Source organism: Octopus sinensis, unplaced genomic scaffold (genome assembly GCF_006345805.1).
Source record: "Octopus sinensis unplaced genomic scaffold, ASM634580v1 Contig10248, whole genome shotgun sequence".
NCBI classification, from domain to species: domain Eukaryota; kingdom Metazoa; phylum Mollusca; class Cephalopoda; order Octopoda; family Octopodidae; genus Octopus; species Octopus sinensis.
In genome coordinates this window covers 12,501-33,324 of record NW_021832046.1, presented here as the reverse complement: position 1 = coordinate 33,324, position 20,824 = coordinate 12,501, and the positions used below count along the sequence as shown (strand labels likewise).

General features: G+C 37.4%; 1 protein-coding gene across 2 annotated transcripts; it reads right to left on the bottom strand.

Moving 5' to 3' along the window:
• Window positions 1-7,499: 7,499 nt before the first annotated feature.
• On the bottom strand, window positions 7,500-20,758 carry LOC118761188. 2 transcript variants are annotated; one of them, XM_036498911.1, is made up of 2 exons: window positions 20,104-20,758; window positions 7,500-7,642 (listed from the first exon to the last, which is right to left on the bottom strand). In XM_036498911.1, the coding sequence occupies exons 1-2, from the start codon at window positions 20,683-20,685 to the stop codon at window positions 7,625-7,627; spliced, it is 600 nt and encodes a 199-aa protein (XP_036354804.1). In that variant the 5' UTR covers window positions 20,686-20,758; the 3' UTR covers window positions 7,500-7,624. The 2 variants fall into 2 exon arrangements, with proteins under 2 accessions (XP_036354804.1, XP_036354803.1); XM_036498910.1 differs by lacking the exon at window positions 7,500-7,642 and adding an exon at window positions 18,783-19,600.
• Window positions 20,759-20,824: the final 66 nt, after the last annotated feature.

Here is a 20,824-nt window from a genome sequence, read left to right as displayed (position 1 = left end):
TGGCAAGTATTTATTGACCCTTTCTTTCCTTTAAAAATAGAAAAGAACTTTTCGGACAATCCATAGCTTACTTACTAGCTATTTGTTCCTATAACCGTGTTAATTCTGTAACCCTTTAAAATGGAAGAAAGAAAGCATCAAGTGCCGAAAATGAACTTTCTTATCTTCCATTTTAAAAGGTTACAGAATTAACACAGGTATAGGAATATAAACCTTCTTCCACGAAAAGATAGCGTAAACTGTGCTCTAAATGGAGGTGTAGTCAAATCCTATTTTATGGACTCAACCATGTTCTAAAATAAGTCGAAAGTTAAGCTACTATAAATCGGCCTGAACTTTCCGGACAACCCAATAAATAATATTTTTACAAAAAATAAATCATTTTTTTTAAAACGAAGTAAATAAATTATTTTCTATAATAGGCGAAGGAGTGGCTGTGTGGTAAGTAGCTTGCGTACCAACCACATGGTTCTGGGTTCAGTCCTACTGCGTGGCACCTTGGGCAAGTGTCTTTTACTATAGCCTCGGGCCGACCAAAGACTTGTAAGTGCATTTGAAAGAAGCCCGTCATATATATGTATATCTATATGTTATGTATGTATGTATGTATCTATGTATGTGTGTGTGTGTGTGTTTGTGTGTCTGTGTTTGTCCCCCGAACATCGCTTGACAACAGATGCTGGTGTGTTTACGCCCCCGTAAGCTAGCAGTTCGGTAAAAGAGAGCGAAAGAATAAGTACTAGGCTTACAAAGAATAAGTCCTGGGGTCGATTTGCTCGACTAAAGGCGGTGCTCCAGCTTGGCCACAAACAACTGACTGAAACAAGTAAAAAAAAATAAATTATAAATATCTCCCTTCCTGTTTTTGGTAACTTGACACATTTTTTAAGGCGAGGAAAAATATAATTTACTCTTTTACTTGTTTCAGTCATTTGTCCGTTGCCATGCTGGAGCACCGCCTTTAGTCGAGAAAATCGACGCCAGGACTTATTCTTTGTAGGCCTAGTACTTATTCTATCGGTCTTTTTGCTGAACCGTTAGGTTACGAGGACGTAAACTCACTACCATCGATTGTCAAGTGATGTTGGGGTGGACAAACATAGACATACAAACATACTACATACATATATATATATTAATAAAAGAAATAAAACATATGCATTATATAAAAACATAATGTACGTACCTACCTCTACATGTACATATACACGCATATATGAGTACAGGACACCAAAGGGACGTCGAACACATAGAGAAACGAAAACATAGACACAACCAAAGGAACAGGACATTTTTTTAAATAACAAAAAATGGAGTAAGGACAAGTTAACACACGAAAAAACCCCTTCTTCCAGTCGCTAAGGTTTCATCTACTCTACGTTTCGAAGGATAATATATATATATTATATATATTATATATATATATATATATATATATATATATAATATATATATATATATAATATATATATATAATATATATATACATATTAACATATATACGGCGGGCTCTTTCAGTTTCCGTCAACCAAATACACTCACAAGGCTTTGGTCGGCCCTGGCTATAGTAGAAGACCCTTGCCCAAGTGCCCCAGAGTGGGACTGATCGAGCACCATGTGGTTGGTAAGCAAGCTACTTACCACAGAGCCACTCTTACGCCTATTATAAAAAATAATTTATTTACTTTCGTTTAAAAAAAATATTTATATTGTTAAAAAATTATTTAGTTTGTTTTAAAAAAACCCATTTTATTTTATATATATTCAGCCTTTTAAATACATACATGTTTTGCGCATGCACGCGTGAGTTTTATGCGCGCAGGAGTGGCTGTGTGGTAAGTAACTACTTCATAACCAACAGCATGGTTCTGGGTTCAGTTCCACTGCGTGTCACCTTGGGAAAGTGTTTCTACTATAGCCCCGAGCCGTCCAAACCCGCGTGAGTGGATTTGATAGACGGAAACTGAAAGAAGCCCGTCGTAATATGAATATATTATATATATATATAATATAATGTAGTGTGTATGTTTGTATGTCTATGTTTGTCCCCCCTCCCCCCAACATCGCTTGACAGCCGATGCTGGTATGTTTAGTCCCTGTAACTTACACACCTACGTGAAATTTGCAGGACACATATTCACCCATACGAACACGTGTCAGAAATGAAGTAAAGCCAAAAACGAAACTTTAATTTATTATTTTACAATTTTCGAACTACACAGAGTGAACCATCCTAGTTTAAAAACAACACAAAAAAAAAACTTGGAGTGGCTGTGTGGTAAGTAGCTTGCTTATCAACTACATGGTTCTGGGTTCAGTCCCACTGCGCTGCACCTTGGGTAAGTGTCTTCTGCTATAGCCCCGGGTCGACCAAAGCCTTGTGAGTGGAAAGGTAGACGGGAAACTGAAAGAAGCCCGTCGTATATATATGTGCATATATATAACATATTATATATATAGATATACATACATACATACAGATATATATATATTATATATTATTATATATATACTATATATATATATATACATATAATATACATAGGAGTGGCTGTGTGGTAAGTAGCTTGCTTACCAACCACATGGTTCGGGTTCAGTCCCACTGCGTGGCACCTGGGCAAGTATCTTCTACTATAGCCTCGGGCCGACCAAAGCCTTGTGAGTGGATTTGATAGACGGAAACGGAATAAAGCCGTCGTATATATATTATGTGTGTGTGTTGTGTGTGTGTGTGTGTGTGTGTGTGTGTATGTTGTGTATATGTATATACATCGTGGGAAGTGTGAAAACAACTGCAGTAATTTATCAGCTGAATACACGTCATTGATGGTTGAAATTACCGAAATACGAGAACTTTAGCAAGAAATAACTTGCAAAATACAGAATTTTCTCAACAACGCCAAGAATAAAAGATGTTTTATATGACACATTCTACAAGTATACGAAGTTTGAAAGTCTTTAGTTATAAAAAATTGTTTTCTAAATATGGCGGTCAAAAGGTCAAGACCCAATTTTGATGTTGCCTCCGCTCTAATATTATTAACTAACTACATTTTTAGTGAAACAAATATATAGCCGTGTATATTTTTGTCTTTTATTATCAGGACCCGGGACTGCCATTGAACTCAACACGATATCAATCATGAAGAAGTTGAAACCACTGCCGAAAGAAATTATTCAATCATCATCGTTAAGTGTCCACCTACCATACCATTATGTGATCACGTGTGCACATGACTACACATGCGCGTAATATTGTATTTTTCTGGATGCTTATATATATATATATATTATTATAATATAATATATATTTAAATGAATGAATGAATTATCCTTTGTTTATGTTAACATGGAAAATTCAATAAACAGCTACCATGGTATCAAAATTCACGCAAGTAACACGGATGAAGCGACCTATTCAAAGGTAGAAACTCCGGGTTATGTGCAGTAATTTGTGTAGTATAAGTAAAATAAATGGAGTTGAACGCAGATGCTATTCAAATTCTTTATTTCGACATGTGTTCGAAGACAACATTGGTTTTTATTCCAAAGGAATAACGTGTGTAAACGCAATCTTCTCATCAGGAAAGAAAGAGAGCCTATCTCAACAACAAGACATTATAACAATTACGATGACTGCATAAATGATAACCAGAACGTTATTAAGTATTTAAAAAAAACGCTAGTAGATCCGACGTCAAAGGCAGATACTAGAAAGAGAAGGGTTAGGGTAAAGAAAAATAAGTAGTGAAACAAATAAAGAGGGATACGTTAGTTGAAAAAATGTTCAAAGGCTTAGAAGTAGATTTCTCTATGAAGTAAAGTAAAGTGCAAGTTAAACTAACTGTTCAAACTATAAAGACTGGTAAAATCACTTATATGAGCTAAAAGGTTGTTTCTGCCAGTGCTTACATTTGTAAGATCGATCTTATAAGTGTATTAACAAGGTTAATTTTAGAGAAGAGAATATGGAAGAGTTAGAGTTGCAAATGTTACAAATCCTTGCCCTTATCGTAAGGAAAAGATATGGATAGGATGAACCAATCTAACTTAAAATCTTTATTGTTGTCTTTAAGATGCCAAAACCAATTTACTTAGCATGTGCTATGACGTTTACTGCTATCTCTAAATGATGATGATGATAGGAAAATTCTCTTAGATAACTGGGAAGAGGATGCTCCAATGTAGAAGTAGACCGGTACCGCAAGAAATTTACACTGGTATATAGAATTCTTGATCTTAGAATTATTAGACATAAATTTAATTGGTGGGGTTGTCCTCAGAGACCAAAACCATGTTTTATTGCTATTATTATATTATTATTATTATTATTATATTATTATTATATTATTATGTGAGGGGCTGAATAACCAAAATTAATATTGGAACTCCCAGAAAATGAACTTTATTAGCAGACTGGTATTATGAGAAGATATAATTTGTGAAAGATTTTGTGTTGGAGAAGGTAACTCTAACTATATGAGAGTAATAATCGAATAATATCTAGAATTTTTTGGAAAGTTTTTACCAACCACTTCACGGAATTGTAAGGAAGATTAGATTTAATTTGTTTCCAAAACGGAATTACAACCAGATAGTTTTCCGAGTAACTTCAAATTGTAAGTGGTATTATCTTAAAGGACGGTGAAATAATCTAGAGTGAAAAATGGGCTTAAATAATGCTTGCCTCCCTTACCCGTAAAGGAATATTATGTTTTGTGTTGTTTACAATATTAGAATTAAAATCACTCGTATTATTACAACTAGATTTTATGTCTTGAACAGTAGATGAAGGACGAGATTGAGCAGAATCAATGTATGTAACTTTTTCTTTATACCCAGCTTTAACCAAGGCAGAGTTATAAAATTCTGCCTTGTCGTTAAAAATGTCAACATTGGCGGATAACTGAAATGTTTTTAACTAAATTCTTAGTAATTGCCCTAGCGTGATTACTGGAAGGACTAATATACTTGAGATTCGTGGAAGGTTTTGGTATAGGAAGTACGAGTTATTTTGTAAATTAAGAGTAATATCTAAGAAGTTAGCTTTAGTTAACTCATCGTCAAAACGATGTGAAAGCCCATTCTACGAAAAAACCTAATCTATTCTTAAACCTTCTGTATTTTTTATTTGAAATGTTTTGGGGGTAAAGCAGACAATCATCACGATATAGACCACCACGGCTGTCTGGGAACTGGTCGGTCATTTCATAAAGTATATATATTCCGACCAAATCAGAAATTTGAGCGGAATCTGAACTTCCCATAGGACATCGAACGCATTGGGAGTATCCTTCCGGATCCACAACTTCTTATCGAACTTAATGATTGATTTCCTAGCAGCCAGTACCACATTAATTTCCTCTCTAGAGAGACCTGCTTTACTGTGTGCATGGCAGAGTGCCTTATTGAGTATAATAGGGTGATTGATGAATAGAAGCTAGATATATCAAACTGAATAAATTTAGTGTTAACTTTATTAGTAATAGAAGTAAAGCAATCTACAACTGGAAAAGAATTCGACCATAAGCTAAGTTTTAATTTATTGATTAATGTAGGGATATACTTATCTAAGATGTATTTACTAAGAGTACCGATGTCGGAGCTGGAAGGACATATAAGCCGTAATGATGGGTTAGTATAAAAGTTCTGTTTGTGGTCTTTTAAAATAAACCGAGGTTGCCTGGGATTCAACAGTTCTGTCTTCATCTGTAATCCACACGATTTCATAATTCCTTTAGCTTCTAGGTTAGCGTGCCTGAGAGTATTCGTACCTGTGATCTTGTAATTTTATGGATCTCCTTTTCGAGCAGTTCCAAACAGTTCTCCTGATGAGAAGATTGCATTTTACACCGTTTATTCCTTTGGAATAAAACCAATGTTGTCTTCGAAACATATGTATGCATGTGTGTATGTATATGTATATAAATCAGAAAAAAAACGTCTATTATCAATTCAACAATGAAATAATAAAATTATACCATATAGAAAAAAATTAAATATAAGATAAAGACATATACCAATGATTAAGTAATGTACAAAATAATAAATAAAAAGTATGTAATTGATAAAATGACTACACGTGTTTCATGGCGATATTTAAAAAAACTGATAACAGTAAAATTAATTTGATTTAAATATAGCCAATTTCCAGGTCCAAGATAAAAAAATAAAATAATTAAATAAATAAATATATGTACATAATCTTGTAAACGCGGAATATCTTAAATATATTTGTTAAAATATATTTTCTTAAAATTATTCTGTGATTTATTATATATTATATATCTATTATGTGTGTGTGTGTGTGTGTGTGTGTGTGTGTGTGTGTGTATGTGTGTGTGTGTTGTGTGTGTGTGTGGGTGTGTGTTTGTGTGTAGAAAAAATTTAGATTCAGATGAATTAGGTACTTAAGTTGAGGCACAAGAATTTAGTATGGTATTATCCAAACAGTTTCAAAATAAAGTGATTAAAATCAAAATAAGCAACAAGGATATCTAGAGGTAATGCAGCACCATCGTTTCACGCAACTCCATTTAATTGAAGAATGCAATCTTTACATCAATTTAAATGCAGAGCAATCCTCAGCTGCATAAAGACATAGAATTTAATTAAATTAAAACAGATGGACACATTAGTATAATTTTATCTAAAATATCAAAGAAGTTATCGAGATAGACAAAGAACATGCTGTCTTCACTTCAGCTTAGAAGATACTAAGGTATCAGAAAGAAAGACTTGTTAGAGATCTAGCTTTGTCTATCTCCTTAACTTCTTGGAGATTTTAGGAAATTATACTAATGTGTCCATCTGTTTAATTAATTACATTCTTTGTGCAGCTGAGGATAGCTCTGCATTTAAATTGATGTAATGATTGCATTGTTCAATTAATGGAGTTGCATGAAACGCTCGTACTGCTACCTCTGGATATCCTGTTGCTTATTTTGAGACAATCATGGTGACAATCACCGGGGACAATCACCGGTTGTCAATGAATATAGGTTCTCTCTGCAAGTATATATCCTTTTTACAGATTTATTATTGCTTTTTCGATGTCAGTGAGTTTACGTCACTGGAAAAAGCATATATATTTGCAAAGGGAACCTACTTTGCATCGACAACCGGTGATTGTCTCATGCTGATGACGGGTCAATACCCAAAAACTCGAAGCCGTGTGTATCATACAGGTTGCAGATGGGAAGGACGGCTTTCTTTGCAAATACTGATAGGGCACAGAAAGTGTGTCAATAGCGGGCTGGATGAGGGTCCTCCTGGGGCTACATGCTACAATAGCATCCACCCTTAGGCGTTAGCCACATTTAGTGACAAATATACTTCACGATGTCGTGCAGCTACAGTTCATACCACGTTCAGATACATATATTATGTATATATATATATATATATAGAATATATATATATATATATATATATATATATATATATATATATATTATATATTATATATATATATATATATATATATATACGTGTGTGCGTGTTATGAATTGGAAACAAAGAGTAAAAGGTTGCCATTATAGTACTCGGAATTTCGAATGCCGGAGCGAAGAGCTACGATACATTCTCGTCCGCTATTAAAGGCAACAGGGGCTACGAAAAACTGTTATATAAACGGAAGCAACTCTAATAGGTGGAAAAGTGATACGACAAAAATATTATATATATATATATATATATATATATACATATAATATATATATATGTATGTATGTATGTATATGTATATATATGTGTAATATATGTATGTATATATATATTATATATATATATATATATAAATGCAGGTTTTGAAAGATTACACTGCCAAAATACAAGATGGAAAGTCATCTGAGAGAAGCTCAAAAACAAAGCCATGGAATCAGAACGAAAGGTAAGGTGTAAATGTTGAGGAAAGGATCTTGGGGATTGAAAGAAATAGGAAAATACTTAGAGACCGCCATCACTGTTTCAATTGAATATATTTTCATCATCATCATCACCCTACCAACACCACCACTACCAACACCACTACCAACACCACCACTACCACCATCACCACTGCCAACACCACCACTACCAACACCAAACACTACCCACACCACTACCACCATCACCATCACCACTGCCAATACCACCACCATCACTACCAACACCACCACTACCAACATGACCATCACCACTACCAACGCCACAACTATCAACACCACCGCTAACACCACTACCACCACCACCACCATCACTACTATCAACACCACCACACCACTACGAACATTGTCATTGTCATCGCTGCTGCCTCTATGAGTTTTAGTCAAATGAATGAACTCCAGTACATTTTTTAAAGCCTGGTACTTATTCTGTTGGTCTTGTTTGCTGAACCGCTAAGTTACAGGGATATAAACCAACCAGCACTGGTTTCAAGTGGTGGTGGGAGACAAACACAAATGTAAGGACACTCACATATAGATATATACATACATACCTATCTGTTTGTCTGCCTGCCTGCCCTTGCCTGTGCAGGTGCCATGTATAAAGCACTCAGTCTTTTCTGTGGGGTGGTTGGTGTTAGGAAGGGCATCCAGCTGTAAAAACCTTGCCAAAACAGACTCAGTAGCCTGGTGCAGTCTTCTAACTGGCCAGCTCCTGTCAAACCATCCAGTCCATACCTACATGGAAGGTGGACATTAAATGATGATGATGATGATATATGTGTGTGTGTATGTATGAATGCATGTATGTATGTATATATATCTATCTGTGGGTGTCTGTATATATATATATATATATATATATATATATATTGAAGACTCACTTCGGTCATGAATAATCATGGGATTGCACCTAGAAAGTTACTCTCCAAGGCACAAGTCTGGGCAAGGTTGTTTATGGAAGACCAGCAGTCGCCCATGCATACCAGCGTCCCCTCCCCACACCACCGATGTTATCCAAGGGAAAGGCAAAACACAATACAGCTTGGTAGCAGTGATGTCGCAACTCAGTTCTACAGCTGAGTGAACTGGAGCCACATGAAATAAAGTGTTTTGCTCAAGAACACAACACGCAGCCCAGTCAGGATTCGAACTCACAACCTCACGATCGTAAGATCGATGCTCTAACCACTGAGCCATGTGCCTTCATATATATATATGGCTGTAACACACGAATCACGAACCGCAGGATGAAAAATATCAGCTAAGTCATATTTAAGTTCCTGACCTGTTCCTCTTTTCATTGTTTTTGCAAGCATTATTATCACCATCAAGCCTTATTATTATTATTGTTTCCCCATATATTAGCGTTATCGTTGTCTTTCGTCTCAAATGCTAGCTGAAGCATATAAACTTTCACTCACAAAAACTTATTCACACGACCGCCAAAAACATCTCGTCTCAAATCTGGTCTTTCTGTCGCTTAATTCTCTGACCCATCCTTCCCAACTTCCACTCATAGAAACTTATGCACACGACCGCAAAGCATTCCATCTCAAATCTTGTCTTTCTTTCTGCCGCCTAAATCTCATCTTACTCCCAGTGCGCGGTGCGCCCGCCCTCCCACCCCCACCACCTGTACCAGAAGTCCTTATCTCACCTTGTCTTCCTTTGCTTTTCTTCCGTGAACACCTAAAGGCTTAAGCCAATACCACCCCTTCTATATATGGTGGTGACCATACGGCGCAAAAACATGATAGTGTAGTGTAACAGGTTGAACTTAAGTTCATTGCTTTGCTTATGAATTCTGCCAAATGCGAGCTTTCTTCTTCTTTTCAGGTACATGACGCCACTGCTCCCCGTCCCTGGGCCTCTCGGGCCCATACCTTCCACACCCTCAGGGTGGGCACCCTCAACGTTGGCCCACTGAAAGGTAGGTCTGGCGAGATAGTTGAGATGCTTGAACGGAGACGTGTTGATGTATGTTGCATGCAAGAAATAAGGTGGAGAGGAGGATCTGCTAGGTTCCTCACAGGCAAGGAACACAGGTACAAGATTTTCTGGGCAGGGAACACTGACGGGGTTGGTGGCGTGGGTATACTTATTGCTGAGAAATGGGTAGATAGAGTAATTGAGGTAATCAGAGTAAGTGACAGAATACTTAAGATTAGAATAGTGCTTCATAATAGATTAGCAACCATTATATCGGCCTATGCCCCTCAGCCAGGGCTACCCAATGGACAGAAAGACAGTTTCTATGACACCCTACTGCAGACCACCTCATTGACGAACCATTTGTGGCTGGTGATTTCAATGGGCATGTTGGACGACATGCTGGGGGCTTCCATGGCGTACATGGAGGCTATGGTTATGGTTCCCGCAACGAGGAGGGAACCAGGCTGCTGGAGTTCTGCGATGAATAGTCTTATGGTCTGCAACACTAACTTCAGGAAACAACAAACCACCTGGTCACCTACCGATCGGGCCGGCATACTAGCCAAATCGACTACATCCTTGCCAGAAAAAGGGAAAGATGGCTGCTTATAAATGCCAAAACTTCCCAGGCGAAGAATGCACCCCACAACATAGACTGGTAGTTAGTGACTTTAGGATCAGGAATAAGAGGGCGACTAGAAGACGACCAACATGGAGAAGAAGGGTCTGGAAGCTTAAAGACCCTGCGAATGGACAGAGATTTAGAGACATGTTACTTGAAGCCTTTGACGAATGGAAGAGGGTATAGCTATGCATGGGGTAGAAGACAACTGGATGCTCTGAAGGACAACCTGCTGAAATCCATGACCAGATCTGTGGCTGGTGCAAAGTCCTTTAAGACCCAAAATAACGTGGTGGTGGAACAATATTGTTGACTAGGGCTATTAGACAAAAGAAACAGGCTTGGAAGAACGGGGGTAGCAGGGAGGAAGTGTATCAGACTGCCAGAAGGGAAGCTAGGAGACAGGTCTATCTAGCCAGAGGGGAAGCAGAGAAAGAGAAATATGCCAATGTCCTGCGCCGTGAGGATGAAAGACTTGAGGTATTTCGTGTTGCAAGACAGTGTGTGAGAGAGAATCGTGATGTGGTAGGAGAGAAATGTGTACGCAAGGATGACGGTTCACTTGCACTAAATGAGGACGCAAAGAGAGAGGCTTGGAGACACCACTATGAAGGTTGTTGCTGAATGAGGAAAATGAATGGGATAAAGAGAGTCTGCCGAATGTTGACCCAACAGAGGGACGCAGCTATCCGAGTTGATATTCCGTGGTAGCTAAGGCAATTAGAAGCATGAAGACAGGGAAAGCCCCAGGCCCATCAGGAATTACTGCAGAGACGCTCAAAATATCTGGTAGTGTCGGCTATAGCATAGTCACCGTATAGTAACCAGGTGATACACGAAGGAGTCATACCAATGACTGGTGTAGCAGCATAATAGTCAACTGCTACAAAGGTAAAGGTGACGCCCTAGATACAAATAACTACAGGGCATCAAGCGGTGGATCAGGTAATGAAGGTACGGAGAGGGTTATAGCCCATTAATTAGAGAGAGAGTTCGCTTAGATGATATGCAGTTTGGGTTCGTGCCAGGGAAAAGTACTACTGTGCTATATTCCTGGTAAGACAGCTGCAGGAGAAATACCTAGCCAAAGTAAGCCCTTGTACCTGGCTTTTGTTGACATGGAGAAAGCCTTTGACAGGGTCCCCCGATCCCTTATCTGGTGGTCAATGAGAAAACTAGGGATAGATGAATGGTTAGTGAGAGCTGTGCGAGCCATGTACAGAGACGCTGCTAGTAAGGTGAGGGTAGGCACGAGTACAGTGAAGAATTCCGGGTAGAGGTTGGGGTCCACCAAGGTTCAGTCCTCAGCCCCCTCTTATTTATCATAGTCCTCCAGGCAATAACGGAAGAATTCAAGACAGGATGCCCCTGGAGTTCCTCTATGCTGATGACCTTGCTCTAATTGCTGAGTCACTATCAGAACTGGAGGAGAAGTTTCAGGTGTGGAAACAAGGATTAGAATCGAAGGGCCTTAGAATCAACCTAGCCAAAACCAAAGTCCTAATAAGTAGGAAGGTGGACCAACCAAAAACGACTTCAGGTAGATGGCCTGCTCGATCTGTAAAAAAGGTGTAGGTAGAAATCTATAAGGTGCACCAAGTGTAAGCTATGGACACATAAGAGGTGCAGCAATGTCAAAGGTCGGTAATAACTGGAAGATAGTTTTCGTATGTGGCAGATGCTCAGGAGAAATAAACTCTGGAAACGTGCAGAGACCAACTTCTACCACGTTCCAGGGAGACAAACTAGAAGTAGTTGATAGCTTCCGCTACCTAGGAGACCAAGTTAGTAGTGGGGGGGGTGTGCTGAAAGTGTAACTGCTAGAGTAAGAATAGCCTGGGCAAAGTTTAGAGAGCTCTTACCCCTGCTGGTGACAAAAGGCCTCTCGCTCAGAGTAAAAGGTAGACTGTAATGCATGGGTACGTACAGCCATGCTACATGGTAGTGAAACATGGGCCGTGACTGCTGAGGATATGCATAAGCTCGCAAGAAATGAAGCCAGTATGCTCCGATGGATGTGTAATGTCAGTGTTCATAATCGTCAGAGTGTAAGTACTTGAGAGAAAAGTTGAACCTAAGAAGCGTCAGTTGTGGTGTGCAAGAGAGACGGCTGCGCTGGTATGGTCATATGACGAGAATGGCTGAAGATAGTTGTGTGCAAAAGTGCTACACCCTAGCAGTTGAGGGAACCTGTGGAAGAGGTAGACCCAGGAAAACCTGGGACGAAGTGGTGAAGCACGACCTTCGAACTTTAGGTTCACCAAGGAAATGACCAGAGACCGAGACCTATGGAAGTATGCTGTGCGTGAGAAGATCCGGCAAGACTAGTCAGGCCATAACCCGTGGCCCCTACCTGGGACGTAGTCAGTCCCCTGTGCATACCTTCCTTCTTGTGACACTTGTGAAGACCTGTTGAGGCAAGTGAAAATCGAATCAAATCAAATCAAAAATCAAAAAATCAAGCAAAATAAAACTAGATGAACATCAATGGAATTTGTATCTTTGTGGTACCAGTGCCGGTGGCACACGAGGAAAACCATCCGAACGTGGCCGTAACCAGTGCGCACCGACTGGCCTCCATGCTGTGGGCACGTAACAATCACCATCCGATCGTGGCCGATCGCCAGCCTCATCTGGCTCCTGTGTCGGTGGCACATAAAAAACACCATCCGAGCGTGGTCGTCTGCTAGCCTTGTCTGGCACCTGTGTCGGTGGCACATAAAAACACCATCCGAGCGTGGCCGTTCGCCAGCCTCATCTGGCACCTGTGTCGGTGGCACATAAAAACACCATCGAGCGTGGTCGTTCGCCAGCCTCATCTGGCACCTGTGTCGGTGCACATAAAAAACACCATCCAAGCGTGGCCGTTCGCCAGCCTCGTCTGGCACCTGTGTCGGTGGCACATAAAATCACCCACTACATCTCGGAGTGGTTGGCGTTAGGAAGGGCATCCAGCTGTAGAAACACTGCCAGATCTGACTGGCCTGGTGCAGCCTTCGGGCTCCCCAGACCCCAGTTGAACCGTCCAACCAATGCTAGCATGGAAAGCGGACGTTAAATGATGATGATGATGATGATGTATATATGTATATATATATGTATATAAGTATATAAATATATATATATATATATATATGTATATCTATATGCATATTATATAAATGAATATACACAATGATACACTCACAATATGTAGACATACACCTCCTGCGTTCACAACGTCTAAATATGTATACACCCATCAAAAGTTGGAAACGTACATGCACACATACATATATGCATGTACATATTTAGACGTTGTGACGCAGGAGGTGTATGTCTACATATTGTGAGTGTATCATTGTGTGTATATTCATTGTGTGTATATATATATATGTGTGTGTGTGTGTGTGTGTGTGTGTGTGTGTGTAATTAAATTAAAACAGATGGACACATTTGTATAATTTTACCTAAAATCTCTAAGACGTTAAGGAGATAGACAAAGAACATGCTGTCTTCACTTCAGAACAAGGATATCCATGGGTAATGCAGTACAATCGTTTCAAGCGACTCCATTTAATTGAACAATGTAATCATTACATCAATCTAAATGCAGAGCAATCCTCAGCTGCACAAAGAATTTAATTAAATTAAAACAGATGGACACATTTGTATAATTTTACCTTAAATCTCCAAGAAGTTAAGGAGATAGACAAAGAACATGCTGTCTTCATTTCAGAACAATATATCCATTGGTAATGCAGTTCGATCGTTTCAATGCAGAGCAATGGAATGCGATGGAATGCAACTCTTGAACCGAGCATTTTAAAACCAGATTCAGCTGCAGATCATATGATTTCATAATTATTGCACAAATTGCACTTTTAATCCTCAGTGGAAACATAATCAAGACACATAAAAATGAAGGTTGCCAACATGCACCGGATAGTCTTACACTCATATAACATACGAATTCTCATACACACATATATATATATACACAAATACATATACATATAATTTTCCATTTGACGCTCCTTTCAGATACTCAGACACCCACCACAAACGCCGCGCGCACATACACAACACACACAACTCACAAGACAATGATAAAAGGAAATCCAGACAATTTTTTGAAAAGTGACATTTTGCCCACCCACCCCAATCTTGGAGTGACCAGCTGGGTTTGCCATTTCTTAAAACCAACAATCACATAATATTGAAAGACTGACCAGCTGCAAAGATATCAACAATTTTTTTCTTCTTTCTTCCTTCTTCTTCCTTTCTTTCTCTTTACACTTCTTTCAGACACAAACACACGCACCACACATACACACACAACGCGCTCTATCTCACTTTATCCCCATTCCCCCCACCCCTCTTGTACTATCTTATATCTCTCCCCCCACCCCTACACACTCAATAATACTATATAAAGGGTCAAAATTCCTGCAAAAGTTAGTTCAATATGAAAACTCCACCAGAGTGACGAAAGCGCTGATAATATATATGATTTATAAAAACAGGTAACATACTAATAGAAATATGTAAATATAAAACCATCCAGATTTCTGAGTACCTCATTTCTTCTAATATATAATACCTGTACATCATCTCCAAACCTTCTAAAATATATTATATATATATATATATATATATATATATATATTACATTATATAAAAGGGCTTAGTAAAATAATTACTTTGCCGCATACTGAACTCATTAGAAATAGCAACTAAAAAACTTTTTAAGGCTATTTCTAATACTTAAAGAAAATCTCTCTCATATAGTGTTTGCATAATTTAACTCACAAAAGTTTGGGGGTAATGGACATCGAAAAATCAAATGCTAAGGTTATTCGAGAACGTACGTTTCAAGATTAGTCAAAACAACATTCTATCATCGGCTCGGAATTCCTTGGTTTGGATTTGGAAACACTGAAAATAAGAACATACCCTCTCGAAGATCTGCTCCCAACTAACAGTGTCAACAAATTCAAAATAAGCAAGCGAAGAATCTCTGTTCTCCCCCTTTCCACCAGCGTGGGTTAAAATCATCAAACTCTATGCTTATTTCGGTAAGTCCGAAGCATTAATCAGAGGGAGATTAATTATAATTTCAACAATTGAGGGCAAAATTAATTAATTATAATCAATTTCACCAAGTGTTCAGTATGCAAAGGGACCATTCAAGGCGAATTCAATTGTTGAAATTATATTAATCTCCCTCTGATTAAATGCTTCGGACTTTACCGAAATAAGCATAGAGTTTGATGATTTTAACCCACGCTGGGGGAAAGGGGGAGAACAGAGGATTCTTCGCTTGCTTATTTTGAATTTGTTGACACTGTTAGTTGGGAGCAGATCTTCGAGAGGGTATGTTTCTTATTTTCAGTGTTTCAAATCCAAACCAAGGAATTTCCGAGCCGATGATAGAAATGTTGTTTGGACTAATCTTGAAACGTACGTTCTCGAATAACCTTAGCATTTGATTTTTCGATGTCATTACCCCCAAACTTTTGTGAGTTCAATTTATGCAAACACTATATATGAGAGAGATTTTCTTTAAGTATTAGAAATAAGCCTTAAAAAGTTTTTTAGCTGCTATTTCTAATGAGTTCAGTATGCGGCAAAGTAATTTATTTTTACTAAGCCCTTTTATATATGTAATAATTTGAATTCGCCTTGAATGGTCCCTTTGCATACTGAACACTTGGTGAAATTGATTAATAATTAATTAATTTTTGCCCTCAATTGTTGAAAGTATATATATATATATATATATATATATATATATATATATATATATATATTATATATATATATATATACACATACACACACGGAACCACATAATTAAAAGGAAAAGAAAAATGTAAATATATGCCATATAAAATTAATATTAACAAAACATTGTGGCAATATAGATATGTATGTGTTTATATATGTACGTGTGTAGGTGTGGGATTGAAGGTTATATATATATATCTATATATATATTATATATATAATATATATATATATATATATATATATACACCATTATATATATATGTATATATATACCCCCCATCACACAGCTACACATGTACATATACAAACACATGATGGGAGGGTATTATAAATATTATATATATATATATATATATATATATATATATATATATATATATATATATATATATATATACATATATACATATATATAAATGGTGTTTAATGCAGGTGTAATTCAAATACCTTTACTTCCGACACATTTTTCGAAGATATCACTGATATTATTCCAAAGGAATAAAATGGTGTAAAACAATGTAATCTTCTCTTCAGGGGAGTGAAGAAATGAAACTCGTCCACAAGACATTTTAACAGAAAATGATGGATATGTATGTACTAAAAAAAAATATATTTTCCTAGTTTATACGGTTTTATTTAATATACATATAGTCATATACTTCTCATTTATTTAACTTTTCCTTAATTTATCCCTCCTCTTTCTATAGGCTACCACTGTCGTTATATCCAGTAACTTTTTTTCAAACAATATTAATAGCGTTTAGTAAATCATTATACATATCCATCTATATATATAAAGCTGAAGTTGTCTGTGTATGGCAGGTTTGGTAGCCTTCAACTAACATTATCTCCTCTGAGACCCTGCAGCGCACGTTGACCAAAATTGAGAGCATGATAGAAGGCTTGCTCTTCCTTCCGTAGAAGAAAAAATTCAAATCGGACCATGTTAACACCAAAAATTATTTACACCAAAAAGGTGCTTTTTTCTATGAAAATCCCTATTTTTTACAATTTTTTGACTGCTGTGTCGCCATTTTTCGATGTATTTCAGAAAAATGTTCACTTAAAGAGATAACAAGCTACATAATGCAAATTTTTTTACTTTTACAAAAAATTCCAATTGTAAAGGGTCGAAACAAACCCGAGCAACGCCGGGCAATATGCTAGTTTTCAGTTACAATGTCTTATTGACGAGTTTCATTTTTTCACTTCCCTGAAGAGAAGATTACATTGTTTTACACCATTTTATTCCTTTGGAATAATATCAGTGATATCTTCGAACACGGAAGTAAAAGAATTTGAATTACACATGCGTTAAACTCCATTTATTTTATTTATTTATATATCATACAAAAATCTACGTAAAAACCCGAAGTTTATACCTTTAAAAACAAGGAATAACAACCTCTTTACTTGCGTGATTTTTTGCTACCCTGGTAACTATTTATCCATTTTTTCCGTGTTAATTGTTGACAAGGGAAAAATACACGCATCTATATATATAGCTTGCTTACCAACCACATGGTTCTGGGTTCAGTCCCCCTGCGTGGCACCTTAAGCAAGTGTCTTCTACTATAACCTCGGGCATTTGAGTGAATTTGGTAGACGGAAAAAATAAAGAAGCCCGTCGTATGTATGTATGTGTATATATATATTATATATATATATGTGTTGTGTGTGTGTGTGTGTGTGTGTGTGTGTGTGTATGTATGTATTATATATATATATATATATGTATAATATATATGTATGTATATATGTATGTATATTATATATGTATATATTATTATATATATATGTATGTATGTGTGTGTATGTGGGGTGTGTGTGTGTGTGTAAATATTCATAAAATGCTATCAATATTGCATCCGTATAAATTTATGGTTTATATAATTTTCTTTCTAATTCAGTTTATTATTTTCATAAGGGGCCTTCATATTCGTAATGTCTCGCCATATTCATCCGCCTCACGAGTTGACTGATCGTTCCTGCTTGCAAAGTTTGGCATCTATTTTAAAATACATGTCGGAATTTATTTCGCCGGTAAGCAATCTTTTAAGAAACGACCTTCCTGGATATTTAGGGCATATTAAACGCCTGTCGAAATCTGTGTTTGTCTCCTGTGAATCTTTAACGGCCTCGTTGTTGCCTACCGTCGGAACCAGGCCTCGTAAATATTTCTCCAGTTCTGACATCCCGATACTTTTATCCCGAGGAAATTTATTGATCCCTGCGAATGTTTTATTGACAATAGGGCAGTTAGAAAGATCAATCGAGTTCTGAAACATCGTTTGGTAGTGTTTTTGTTTCGCATTAACGCATCGGCCATTTGTGAAAAATGGTGACTGTGAAGTTACGTTACCCGTGAGGACTTTACGTAGAAGACTATCCTCCATTAGAACCGAATCAACCGAGTGCTTCCGGTTAAAGATAACCTTGGAACTTTAATTTGGTTGGTATCCGAATCATTCGATGATATCTTAAACGAGGGTGAAAAATTGCTTTCGATTTTTTCAGATATTTTTTTGAGGACAGCACATCGGGATCTGTTGATCTTTTCTCAAAATCAACTCCCTATTATATACACCGGAGCTCCCAAAACAGCTGTCAGCCATTTCTGATTCATGTGTTTTACCGCCAGCGTTTTCTTGGCTAGTTCCTTCCGGCTGTTGTGGACTTTTTGTGAGAAAATTCATGTTGTGTACTGACCGTTTCTTAGTCTTAAAAGGAACCTCATTATCAGCTGATTCAATTAACATTTCCGTTTCGTTAGAACCCTGAGACTGCGGAGAAAGAATCGCTAAAACATCTAAGGAACGCAATAATTTTGTATTGAACTCTTCTACTGATGCCTTTTGCTCCGTCGGCGAAAGAGGGTTTGTTTTATCTTGTTCAAAATAGTCTTTATTTAGAACCAAATCTTTCAAAACAGATTTTAAACGGTCCTTATTTGAAATCAAATCCCGTATATCCGTGTGCTTTTCTTGGCTTAGATAACTGTTCAGCTTTCGCCCGTTCAAATTCTCCATCATTAACTGTTCGCTCATGCAACTCAACGTATTTCCAGAAGATTCGCTTTTCATTTCGATGTGTTCATCGAATTCTACATTTCCTGGGGTCTTTAAACCATTCCTCTCCGACCTCCCAGATTCCGATTCAAACCTCACTGAAAACCATCCCTTATTACCTTTATAAGATTTTTTCATATCATACGAATCCAAAGTATCAAAAAAACATAATGGCTCTAAAAGTGAGTTATCTCCCTTAAGAGTGTCGCTCTCCACTTCATTCCTCCCAGAAACATCCTTATCAGAAGCTTGTGAACGGCATTGCCTTTTCGATCGATCTAATTCCAAAAACATTACCAGATGATTCCATTTTATTTTCATAAGTCATCTTTCTGTTCGACTGCTCCTGGGGAAGACTTCATATTATCAGAAACAAGCGCTGTGTTGTCCTTTTGGACATTCCCATTAATATCAATCACGCAATATTCATCTACGTTTCCGTAATTCTCAGCATCCGGTAAAAGTTTCGGGGGTGAAATTGTTATATCTTTCTTTAACGATTCACCTTTATGACTGAATGACATTTTAAGAATATCTGTGTTTATAGGTGAGGAGAATCTAAACCCACGTGATCGCTATTTGTGTAGCCAGCAGCGACATCTGAGCGAGCCATAAGCTGGGACGAAGGCGATGTATGGTTTGTTGATTGTCGTATTTCGAGTTCTGGATATTCGTTCATGTCCACCGTTGGGAACGAAGTGTCAGGTTTGATAAGGAAACGATGACTCTGCTGTTTTATGTGGGATCTTCGCAATCGGACGTATTTTCCTTCCGCATTGACCAGATCTGAAGAATGGACGGCAGCCATTTGTGAATCATCGCAAATGGCGTCTGAGCAAAACAGATCGTTCACATCAAAGCTATCAATATCATTAAAAGTAGAATTGTTATCCGATTTCACATAACTCGAAAGATCAGTCTGGAGATCGTCTGGATAGAAAATCAATTGATCTATAATCGATTCAAGCTTTGAATCTTCACCACCTTCAAAATCAATAAGCGAGTCTTCACTAAATGCTGAATCCAACGAATTAGTCCGAAAACGTGCATCAAATCGAGGTCGGTTAATTCTAGACGTTTCTCTCGTTATATCCCCAGGAAGTATACAATCCTCTTGGTTTTCACTTTGAAGCGATAACAAATGAGTTTTTCCATTTCGAAAATCATCCGAAACAACTGAATCTAAAGCATTTTTATCTAAATCCCCGTTCTCGTTTTTAGCTAAGCTGTCCGACATTAACACTCCGCATTTCTCTTCTACCGAGAAATAGTTGTGGTCTTTATTGAAAAGCTTGGTGGTGTCATTCTCATCGGAAATCGTCTCAGCTTCTGGAAATCTCTGAATAACTTCCGGTTCTTTCATAGCAAAGGCCGGAAAAATTCTAATGCTGCCAAACAGGTTTCATTTCTTCTTGTGTTGTTTTATTCTTCGAACAATCTAGAAATAATTAAAAATTTAAAATTAGATTTGAGGAACACAAATTAAAAAGAGAAAAAGAGAG

What these genes read in the sequence shown, in the direction of transcription:
- LOC118761188 (XM_036498910.1), bottom strand. Translation starts at nt 20,685, where the DNA reads ATGAAAGAACCGGAAGTTATTCAGAGATTTCCAGAAGCTGAGACGATT. An exon ending in CCGTCCATTCTTCAGATCTG is followed by an intron (nt 19,601 to 20,103) that starts GTCAATGCGGAA and finishes TTTTGGAATTAG; the next exon opens with ATCGATCGAAAAGGCAATGC.